This window comes from Euprymna scolopes, chromosome 6, assembly GCF_053919585.1.
Source record: "Euprymna scolopes isolate OS-2025 chromosome 6, ASM5391958v1, whole genome shotgun sequence".
Taxonomy (NCBI): domain Eukaryota; kingdom Metazoa; phylum Mollusca; class Cephalopoda; order Sepiida; family Sepiolidae; genus Euprymna; species Euprymna scolopes.
Window position 1 is genome coordinate 174748291 of NC_136487.1, and position 12497 is coordinate 174760787.

At 39.3% G+C, this 12497-nt stretch overlaps 1 protein-coding gene across 1 annotated transcript in view; it reads left to right on the plus strand.

Moving 5' to 3' along the window:
* Positions 1-11046: 11046 nt before the first annotated feature.
* The window catches only part of LOC145278106 (uncharacterized), a 145644-nt gene continuing 144193 nt past the window's right edge, over positions 11047-12497 (plus strand). Inside the window, exon 1 of the mRNA XM_080130377.1 lies at positions 11047-12126. Coding sequence (XP_079986503.1) covers positions 12030-12126 — 97 coding nt within the window. The 5' untranslated portion in view covers positions 11047-12029. The remainder of the gene's footprint in view (positions 12127-12497) is intronic.

Here is a 12497-nt window from a genome sequence, read left to right on the forward strand (position 1 = left end):
TATATCAAAACCCTTGTAAACGTTTTTTTTTAATTTTTAAATTTTTTATTTCCATACTTTGTGGACCAGGCGCGAACGCAGACCCCACAATTTTAATGAATCATCATTCTGCCAGATCAAACATACCCATTCCTGTGTCTCAATACATCTTCTATCATCATATGTAATCAGTTTTTTAAAATAGTCAATCATATAGGAGCCTATTCGTGACCAGACACACACACACACGCACACCCACAAGCACACACACAGACATTCAGCTTTATATTATAGATATTTTAATAGACACTTAGTGAGAGGGGAACCTATCGATATTCTCTCCTCTGAACAACAAAAAAAGGCTTATTGAAGTACAATATTTAGTTATGCATTTTTTAAATGTTTTTTCACTAGAGAGTAGAAAACGCATTGTGGGTGCATTCTCGGCAACCCCATAACTCTCGCTTCTTCTATTTTGTCTCCCCAGTCCTCATTTACAATGAGCGATGGTTCTGACAAAGGGAGAAGAAAACAGCTGTTCTGAGCAGTCATTTGAGATGTTCTTATTTTCTTTTCCTATTTTCATGCTGGAGGTAAACGTTTTACCTTGGCTGACGTTATTCGCCTGATAGTCAGGGACTCGAACCTTAGATGAACCACCCAGGAGGCCGTCCTATCAGCCGGTGCAAAGTACTGGGGCTGCTGTATTGCTATTTGGTGAATGGATTCTGGATCATGCAGTAGCTTTTGGTGGGGATTCTTAATGCTATATTAGTGAGTAATGTTATAGCTTTTTCTCTACATGGTTATAAAAACCATTCTTCGTTCCTTTTTTCCACTTTTTTTTCTCTGCTCTAACAACTCTGCCGACCTTTTCAACACATCTCAGTCCTCAACAAAAAAAATCTTAAGAAACAAAACAACATTAAATACAGAATTCCATTTTTTTACGAAAAAAATTAATGGAAACGTTCGATAATATCAAGTGATTTCTGAATTTTTTTAGATGAGAATTGATTAATCCATACTGTTCGCATCTTGAGCGTTATTTTCACAGCGTTTTAACCTTCTTCAGAGGATTTTTATGTGAAACTCGGGAATTTGCACAGATTTTGAACGGAAACCTTTATTTAATCAACATGTTCTTGTCTGTCAGCCATAACTGGGTAGAAGTTTTAAGTAATTCGTAATTGTATTTTGAGTGTCACTTGCACTGAGCATTGAACCTTCAACCATCAAAAGAATGTCATTTACAACTGTATTTTTACCATCAACACGGTGGAACGATAAAATTGTCATCCTAAAGAAAACAACACTACAGCTTTATTTTAAAATTTTTATTGAAAAAAAAAATCAATTATATTTGGAGTTATTACTTGGCCTATATTCCTTGCAATATACTCTGCTACAACGTGTTGAGTCTACGTGTGCAAACATGTGTATTACATTATACAGCACAACCACATTGACACACCGGTTCTCGCCCGATCACCGAAGTTAAGCAACGTTGAGCCTGGCAAGTACCACATGGATGACCATTTGGGAAGGCGAGTCACTGTATATACCGCAAAGTAAAATACCAGGTTGGGAAACTGGCGCGGTCTATCATTCTCTCGAGGGTAGATGGGCCTCTCTTAAACCATTGTAGGCAACCCATCTAAGATTGCGTCACGATAAAAAATACCTTTGATAGCCCTGGCAAAGCATCAAGTATGCAGCTACCAACAAGATTTGAATTACGTGTAGTGAGTTCAATCTCGGTTGCGGCCGAATGATACGTTTCTTTTTTTTTATTACGTTCTATAAACTCGACCGCAAACATAACCTCCTTGACAGAGGAAATTGTATTTCGGTTATAATTTTATGAACATACTGTAAAAAAAAAAATCAATATTAGAATTTTATTAACTGCTATTTTCTCCGTCATTATAAAAAACCCCACTAAAACAGTGGTTAGTACTTAAACATGAGTTTATAATTAGGTTTATACGAGGTGCTTTAAATTAGTTTTCAGATTTTTTGTACAGGCATTAAAAATTGTCGTAGATTTTTAAAATTCAGCATGTTATTTGGTATACATTTCATAAGATGACTAACCAATCTTTTTATGATTTCAGGTTCAAATGAACAGCTACAGCAGGAATTGGAATACACCCTAGTAAAGCCTAATTGTCACAGCTGGTGAATTTCAAAAATGCAAACTGGACGTGAGATTATATAGTAGAGCTGACATCTATTCAATGTAACCGCCTTTAACCTTGATACGGGTCCAGAAGTGGGAGTATGCCTTTTCTACAAGTGCCGGCAGATGGCAGAGATCAGGTTGGCTTTGGTGTTGTGGGAGGTCATGTTGGTGGTGTTCTTGATGTATGACCAAACAAAGTAGTTCTGCGGATTCAGATTAGGGGGAAAAAGGAGCCAGTGAGAGAAGAGTACCAAGTCATAGTACTCTTTCTGAAACCTGCGTCTCTTTAGACTTATGGGTCGGTGCCGAGTCCTGCTGCTACACCCAGAGTCTGCCAGCAACCACTTGATTGCATCAGAGAATCACCACACTTTTCAATGCATCCAGGTAAACTTTCGTATTGACTTTCAAGCTGACTTCTAAGATGTGAGGTGGCATGATGTGACCCTCACTTGAAATCACACCAAATACCATAACCGTGGCCAGAAACTTTCATCATCGTGGGCACGTTTTCATCATCGTGGGCACGTCTCTGTTATTTGTGGCAATTCAGCAATGTATTTTGAGGGTGCTGGCAATGGTCCTGTTGTCATAACTTGGATCGGTAGAGAGCATGAGTTGTACAGCGGCGCATCCGACTTCGCTCGTTGAACATTGTGTCATTTTCAGACATGATAGAAGGCTCCTATCACTCTTGGGATTTGTACACAACTGGCCAGTTAGTAGATGGCCTGTAACAACAAAAAACAAAAAAACAAAAAGGGTTTTCATCAAACGGAGGTGGAATTATATCGTTTTTTCTATGGCGACAATTTAACCGTTCAACCATGTATTTTATCCACATGCAGATTACCGAGTTCGACAAGATACACCTGAAGAAGATGGAAGGTTACATAAGCCGAAACGTTGTGAAAAAAACATTCAAGATAAGAACAGCAGTTCGAATAATCCCAAATAAAACGAATACCAAGTGGGTTGTAATTGTGATAAAAGTGTAGTAAAGCCAAGACTACTATTTCTCCATTAAATGTCTCTTTCTCTCTACTCTCCCCTTTCCCCCTTCCTTCCTTCCTCCTTTCCTCAAAAATGTGACCAGAGGTTGTAACCAATCAGGACGGAGAACAGTTCTGGTGGGAAAGACAAAAAAAAAAAAGAGATACAAAAAGTGTTGGAAGCAAAAAAGACGGATATGCGAATGGTTCCAGAGTCAGGGGACATAAATGAAAATCACGAACTTTCTATAACCCGATACCACTTGTACGTTGAAATGAATATAAAACCGTTTCGTTTGGAAGTTCCTTTGTTTCTTTATTATTATTCCCAGGTCGGTTTCTACTCCCGTCTTATTAATTTCGACGACTCCCCAAAAGGGGGATCCGCCGAAATGGTGACCTACCCAACAAGAATTACATTATGGTAACCGCCATAAAAGGAAGTACTGGAGATCTGGAGAGACTTGCTGTCACTCGGAATCCAGAGAATATCACCTGTCTTTTGCCAATGAGCGATTCCTAGTAACGATTCAAGGAGATAAAATGGAATGAAAGAACCATCTTTACCAACATAAATAAAACAAATCAACCCGAATCCCCTCACGCGCCGAAAGATGGAGCGGGGGGGGTCGTATATAAACAGTGAAACGTTTAAAGACACCTGCACTATTGACTTTTGCTGTTGTTATGAAGTTTTTAAACCGCATTAGCCCCTCCCCCTCCTCCTCTTCACCTCTACTCGACCCGCCCACCGTTTCATATCTGGGCTTTTCAACCACTTCGACCTATCTCCCGCTCTTAACAACACGCGCTCTTTCTTTCACTTTACGCACAAAAATAAAGAAGAAAAGAAAAAAAAATCATCATTCTCCCCCCCCCCCCCCGAGGACTGGATTCTTAAATTCGACCTGAACGATCATTTTTGTTTCATTTCTTTTTTTTACGTTTTTTTTTTTTCTTCTTTCTTTTGAATTTGAATTCAAAGGACAAACAAAACGACAAAAACTTTTTGGATAAAAAAAATCAAAAAAATCGACCTTTTAAAAACGAAAGATAAATTAAAACTTGAAAAACATTCAAATATTCAAAGCTGGTATTGGCCTAAAACCATTTTTTTTTTTTACTTTTTTTTCTTTCGCTTTTTCTTCTTCATTTTTTTCTTTTTTACTTTCTCTCTTCTTTCGCAAAAATAAATTTTTATCGTCGGGCCCGCAAAATCAACAGAGATTCCTGTAATGATCCGGCCCCTGCTGATTTAGCGGTGGTAGTTGAGGTCTGTGCAGTTCTAGGGTGTCCACCCTCTCAGGCATTGCCTTAGCGCTTTGAGAAGGTGCTAGTTCATTGATAATCGCCTGAGGCGCCCTCACCGGGAAATGCCGACGTGGCTGCCAAGGCACTTTGTGCAGGTAAGAGCGCTCCTTCCCGAAGGACGCTGACTTCTCAATCTCACTTTCTGACTCTGGTGTCTAAGTTCTTACAGTGGGATAGAATTAAACAACAATAAAATTTAATGAAAAAATAAAAAAAACAGTTTTGATACACAATAAATTGAAAGAATAGAAAATGGATGTTTGGTTTACTTTCGCTTCCCTTATTTTGTCATTTAGTTCTCATATTCGATGAGCAATGTTTCTGACAAAAGAGAAAGAATTGCAGCTTTGTAGGTCGAAATCTATTCATATAACTCTTATCGTTGGTAGTTTGTGACCTTGAAGTAGTATAGTTTTAGCTGCTTATATTAAGTGGCTTCATGCATTGTCTGGAGCGGTTTCTATTAAAAAAAAAAAGGAAGAAATTTAAAATTTAGTTTAATTTACTAATTCGCGTCGACAGAGGGAGTGACCCACAGCCCGATGGTGTTTCCCTTTGCAAACGGCAAATCGCTAATATGGGATGCAACTTGTGTCGCCACTTTCGTTCCTTCATCAGCGAAATCATCAACAAACCCTGCAACATCTATAGCAGCGTTAATAGAAAACCTAAAACAATCCAAATACGTATTTGTAATCCAACCAATCACGATGGAGATGAGTGGAACGATTGACCGCACCACCTGTGGCTTCTTCAACAGACTTTGTCTATTAATGGCGCTCCACGCCGAGAACTAGCATTAGGTTGATTTTATGAGCGCTTCTTCATCGAGATTATTAAAAAAAAACTGTTTATACTTCGGTACATCAGTTGATTGTTTAGTGAACCCCTCGATGATGATTCAGTTGTTGGAAGCAAATGCACCCGTTATATACCCCCCCCCATTTACCCACCGTCTTGGATAGGGGGTGACTAGATCTTGACGCAAGGTAAACTACCAAGTTGGGAAACTGGCGTGATCTATCCTTCTCTCAAAGGTAGATGGGCCTCTCTTAAGCCGTGGTAGGCAACCCATCTAGTGATGACGTCATAATAAGAAATACCCTTGATAGCCTTAACGAAGCATCAAGTATTCGGCTACGGACAAGATTTGAATTACGCTACAAACGCGTGTAGTGAGTTCAATCTCGGCTGCGGCTGCATCCTACGTTACGTTTAGATCTTGACAAAGACTCTTAGACGGCAGTTTGAAGGTAGCCATTACTCCCTTTCCAGATTTCTAACTTTCATAATAAAAAGGCCAGAAATAACGAACCCACATCTACAAGCAGTTTACTTGAACAAGATCTTTCTGATTCTCTCTCTCTTGATCTTGAGAACGTGGTGTAATGGGGAAAAAGGTGGCTGGTTAATTTTAATGCATCGAAAACCAAATCTCTTTCGTTTAATCAAAATTGCTCTGAACCCCATCACATTCCAATTGAAATGAATGGCTATCGTCTTAGGGAAGCTTCATTTTTTCACAAGTTTCTAGGACTGACCTTCACTCTTGATCTAAAATGGAACAAAACTGTTGCCAAAATCGCTGAAAAAAATGGTTGGATCACTCTACCGCTCCAGAAGGTATCTCACTGCCGATGCAATCCTCTATCTGTACAAGAGCCAGATACGCCCTAAAATAAAGTACTGTTGCCACATCTAGGTAGGAACTGTTCGGCACGCCCTATCCAGTCTTGAGTTCACACCTGGCTTCAAAACCTGATGATGCCCTTTTCTTTTCCCTGCAACTTTTTTCCACACAGAAGAGACACTGTGAGCCTGTCTCTGCTCTATCGTTATTTTCATGGCAAATACTCGACTGAACGCCAATCTATAACCCTCCTCCCTTGTCAAACCTTCACAAAAACACTCGACTAGTTACAACCACTATATACGATTTCTCCTACTTGCTGTCTAAATCTAAACGCAGATTCCATGAACAAAGCTTCTTTCCTAGAACTGCCCGCAGTGGAACACTGTTCCGCTGTACTGCTTCCTGGTTGAATACAACATGGTAGCCTTCAAATCCAATGTAAACAAGTTCTTGTTGAACCGTCTTCATAAATAATCAAATTCTACCCAATTTACATCATTAACGATTACTACACTACGATCTTACATGTGGATTATTTTTGGTGTGTTTATTCTTTTGCTGACTGTTATCCTAATCTTCATAGATGTTGTTGTTTCACCACATTTCGGCCAACTCATTCTCTGGCCTTCTTCAGGTGATTAACCGCGACAGGATAGGAATGCCGAGTCCAGTAACTGTATCCCCCAGTATTTACTGCCTTCCATAGTTGCTGTTGTCGCACCACTTTTTGGCCAACTAATCCCCTGGCCTGCTTTGGGTAGGACTGAAACCGTTATCTTCTGACAATGCTCATCTGGAACCATAGAGACTCAACGCCTGTGTCCACTGCACCAGAGGATTAGTTGGACGAAACTAGGCGAGACAACAACTATGGAAGGCAGTAATTAATAGGGATACAGTTAAAAGACTCTGCATTCCTATCCCACGCGGTTAATCACCTGAAGAAGGCCAGAGCAATAGTCGGCTGAAAAATGGTGGAACAACAATGAAGATGAAAATAAAAGTTTGCAAAAGAATTAATACACAAAATATGAAAACTCATCTTAAAGAATTAAAATAGAAAGAAAATTTAAAAAAACACACACACACACAAAATTGAATTTATAAGACCATAAAATCCAACTTTTTTCGCCCTCGGGGCTTGTAGCGCAGTGGATAAAAGCGTTGAGTCTCTACGATTCCAGGTAAGCATTGTCATGTTTGTTGCGCATTATTGCATTATTACATAAAACATGTACTTTCATGATTACACGATTCGTTGACTTCCGCCATTAATTGTAACAAGACGGACTGCAGTTACTTCCCCTGATTTCATCATGTTTATTTAAGTTTAAATGTGCAAAATTACTTCGAAAACTATTTTCATTAATAATTAATTTTCTACTTCATGGTTTTTCGTAATTTTTGGATATATTATTACTTTCGACATAAGAATCAAATAAATACCACTGGCTTTTAATTGAAATTCAATATTTCAATTTTCGCTCTAATGATGAAGAAACACCGAACATTTTAATTTAAACTTTGCAATCTTCTGATAATCGCCAGTCCAGTACTCTAACCACTGGGAGTTTGATCCTGGGCCTTCAAAGTCAACAGAGATTAGACTATTTCTGTAATGGGCTGGCCCCTGTTGATTTTGCGGTGGCGGTTTAGTTCTGTGCACTTCTAAGAGGCCCCTCTCCCAGGCTTTGCCTTCTCTCTTTGAGAATGGTTTAGTTCATACTTCATTGCTAATAATCGCCCTAAACCAGGAATGCCGACGAGGCTGCCCAGGCAGGCACTTTAGTGCCCCTCCTCTGGGCCGCTGACTTCTCAATCCCACTTTTTGACACTGGTGTCAAAGTGTTTGCAGTGGAAGAGAACTAAACAGCCTCTAACCACCGAGATGTACACTAAATGTCTACTGCACACACTCCCACCCCAACCGCATACACGCGTGTGGCGCGCAAACATCTATCGTTATTAAGAAAACAACAACAAGTAAGCTTATCGCATACATTGGCACGTGTAGATTCACGTGCGCGCAGAATAGTTTAAAAACAAAAAAAAAAAAAAAGAAACGTTTGTAGTAAATAGTAAAAACACTAGTCGTATCATGCTACTATGAAGCGAACTACGACTTTGCGGGCGAATTTGATTGAATGAATTCCTGGTAACAAAACCCCACCCCTTCCAGACGCTTGTCTGCTGGTCTCATCACTGAGATTTTTTTAAGAGTGGATCGCGAGCATCATCATCATCATCATCGTCTACAACAATAACAACAACAACAACAACGACGACGACGATGATGATGATGATGATGATGATGATGAAGAAGAAGAAGAAACCTGGGAAGGATTATGACAACAGCATATTCTTTTCATTGTTTTGGCTCTCGAGTATATATCCGAGACACTTAAACACAGTTAATCACTCGAGAACATCACTCTATATAAAAGCATATAAGATATTAACGGATATACACTCGAGAGTCAAAACAATGAAAAGAATATGCTGTTGTCTTAGCCCTAATAATTACCACTCAATTTTTATTTATTTATTTATTTTTTTTACAGGGGAATCACCCCTCATCAAGGCCCAGAGGCCACTCGAGGATAAGGGTTAATGAGTGGACATCGGTAATGGTGGAAATTGGATACAAATTGATTACTTACGAGGGCGGCTCAACAAGAACTTGTTAAATTAGACTTGAAAACGACCATGTGATAGTCAGCTGGGAAGCATCTCCGTGGTATTGTGTTCCACAGACACCCTCTTTTCACCAAAATATTTGAGTCTTTAATTAATCAAGCTCTAGTCTACCACCTTACAGTTGCTAAACTTCTGTCTGACCAACAATATGGATTTAGGCAAGTCTGTTCTACTGCTGATAGTCTAACTGTAATATCTGAACGTATATACCATACACTGGACAAAGCAGGGGAAGTTAGGGCAGTAGCCCTAGATATGTCTAAGGCTTTTGACAGAGTGTGGCACGATGGTCTTCTCAGGAAAATCAGATCCTATGATATTACTGGATGAATACTTGACATAATTAAATCCTTTACTAAGAGAAGAATCTGGGTTATCCTCAATGGTCATATGTCAAAACAATATGATATAAATGCGGGTGTATCTCAGGGGTCGATTCTTGGACCTTTGTTATTCTTGATATTCATAAATGACCTCCTTGATAAAATTTTCTGAAATGGATATATTTGCTGATGACACCACTCTCTATAACAGGCACGAGGGGAAAACGAATGAACACATATCTAAAGCAATGGCGGAAACGCTAGAGGAAGACATCCAGTCTGTAGTGGAATGGGGACAAAAATGGAGGGCAACGTTCAATGCTGGCACGACTAAGATTCTTTTCCTTTAATAATTACAAGAAACCTTCTCAACCACCAACAGCAATGGTTAATGAGACATTATCTGAAAGTACTTCTTTCAAACTCCTCGGCTTAATGTTCACATGAGTTGTAACAGATACATTGAGGGCATTGCTAAGGCTGCTGCAAAGTAGGTGGGTTCTCTCTACCATGCTAGAAAGTTACTCTACAAGGCCACCATTCGCCCATGTATGGAGTATTGTTGTCACATCTGGGCTGGTGCATCTGGTACTAGTCTTTCACTCTTGGGCAGGGTTCAAAAGAGAATCGCCAACCTAATAGGTGCCCAACTGTCAGCTAGGCTTCAGCCTCTGTTCCATTAACAAAATGTTGTATCTCTCTGCCTGTTTTACATTTATTTTAATGGTAGATGCTCTGACGAACTACAAGCCCTTGTACCTCCTCGACATAAATACCCCGGACAAACCCGACAAGCAGCAAAATCCCACCCTACACAGCGGAGATCCCCAGATTCCAGAAAGCCTTTTACTCTAATAGTTTCTTCCCCAGAACTGCTAGAGTTTGGAATTCCCTTCCGGTTTCCTGTTTCCCAAATTGTAATAACATACAGAAATTTAAGTGTAATGTAAATAGACATCTTGCTGCTCACCTCCATAAATAGTATCCTTGCAATTATGTCGCAGGTATAGTAGCCCCGTACATTAAAGTGGCACTGTACCTTGTTTGGAGTGAAAATGCAATTAAAAAAAAAAGCAGTCGCTATCAAAATCTACAGAAATGAAAGAAAAGATAGGAAAAGAATATTTAAGAAGAACAAGAAAATTGTTAGAAACAATATGTGAAAGCACATTCCAGACCTCCATTTGATAAGTGTGGAGGGGACTGGCACTTTGGGAAGACTTATTGCCACTTAAATGTAAGTTAAGATCAATGGTCATTGTCAATGAGAAATCAACGGCAAACAACTGTTGCAATAATGCAAATTTATTTGCAAAGGTTATCAAAAGAGGTGAGGAGTGCTGGTAATCTGGGGAGACTTGTTGTCGCCCAAACTCTGGGGAACATCAGCGAATGTTGTCAGTGAGCAATTTTGGATGCTCATTTGTGAGAGAACTCCTACTGAGTGAAATAAATAAATAATAATCAAGTAGTTCGCTGACATCAAAATCGGTTGGTGTCACACGAAAATGGCTGTGAAGGATGAAGGTGATGTAAAAACGAAAGAGAGAGAGAGAGAGAGAGAGAGAGAGAGAGAGAGAGAGAGAGAGAGAGAGAGCACTAATCGGACTTCCACTGGAAAATCACGGAGATTACTGGAAATGTAAAGATACTTGTTTTCACTCAGCAGACGCCAGGCAACTACACCTGTTTTTGCTAGTGAGCAATCATTGATAATAACGTCTAAGTAAGAAATAATAATAATAATAATAATAATAATAATAATAATAATAATAATAAGAGTACTTCTACCACTAGTAGTAGTCAATGTTAATCATTATCGTTAATATTTATTACTACTACTATTAATACTATTAATAATACAATACTACTACGACTACTACTATTACTACTACTACTACTACTACTAAATAAACACAAGGGATTGTTTTCTTTCGGCCCGAGAACCAACAGAGTCTAAAGTAATTTCTGAAATAACATTTTCCCTGTTGACTGCGCTATGTTGCTATGCTGGTCCCGTGCAATTCTAGGAAGTCCGTCCTCCCAGGCTTCACCTTCTCTGTTGTTTAAGAAGGGGTTAGTTTATTTCTAATCGTCTAAAGTACCCCTACCAGGAAATTCCAACGAGACTGCCCAGTTATTTTTGCAAGTCAGAGTGCTTTTCCTCTAAGGCGTTCGCGTTGGCTCTTCGATTCCATTTTATGACTCTTGTGTCACATCATTCCGCCGGGGGGGGGGGTTAAAGAAATTACTACACAATTTTCTAGGTTCATATCAGAGTGGAGTATGATCTCTGTTCAGTCTCAGGCAAGAGACCATCTTCCCAGGCATTATGTCCATCTTCAAGGGGGAAGGAGGAATTGGTTTAATCGCCTAAAGAAAACCCATAGGGGAATTCCGATCAAGGCAAATTTTGTAACTATTGGGGAAAGGGTGATCTGTCCCCCCCCCCCCCCGACGTTAAAATAACCTCATGTCACAAATAAAAGATATGCAACTTGTTTAATAAAAAGTAGCAGCACCTGATTTGTTTTGGTTGCGAGGGGAGAATTAGGTCTAGCGTTTTCCGAGGCGATGAACAGATGCGCGGTACAAACAGGCTAACGTGAGAAAGGGAGGGAGTGTGTGCAGGTGCCCCTCTTTTCTCACCTTCTTTATTTTGCTTTCTCTCTCTTTCTCTGTCACGTGACGTCCCCCCGCCTCCCTCATAAAACAAGCAACAACAACAGCAGCAGCCACACCCCCTCAGCCTCCCGCCTCGAAATTTTTGTATTCTGTTTTGAAAAATCAGAAGGAGGAAAACGTGTTTATTATTTTTGCGGATTTGGATTTTGTTTGTAATACCAAACAAAACAAGCCAGCAAGGAAGGGCAAACGAATTATTCGGCGACGAAGGATATTAATTAAATATGAGGACTTCCATGTCTTGTTCGACTTCAGACGGCACAACTACTTATATTTCTTGTCCGAATAAAAATGTAGACAAGGAAAAACAAGAAAATGATGGTAAGTTTTTCTCTTTTTATTCCCCTCAAAATACTACGTTTTTTAAAAAAAGCTAAAAAATGAATATTTTAGTATTTCTGTGTTTTTATAGTATTTCATTTGTAACATGCGTGTTTACTCCATGTTTTTATATATATATATATATATATATATATATATATATATATATATAATATGAGTGAACATCTATATTATATGAATTATTCGGAGTATTTCACCACGTTTCGGCCGATATAACTTCCAACCTTCTTCAGGTGCATCTTTTCTGAACTTGTTGAACCTGGATGGGCTTTCGAACTGGCCCTTCGTCCACATGGACCCATTGCTTAACGGTTAAAAACGTTGGTTAGCCATCAGTTTTGTCAAATGAC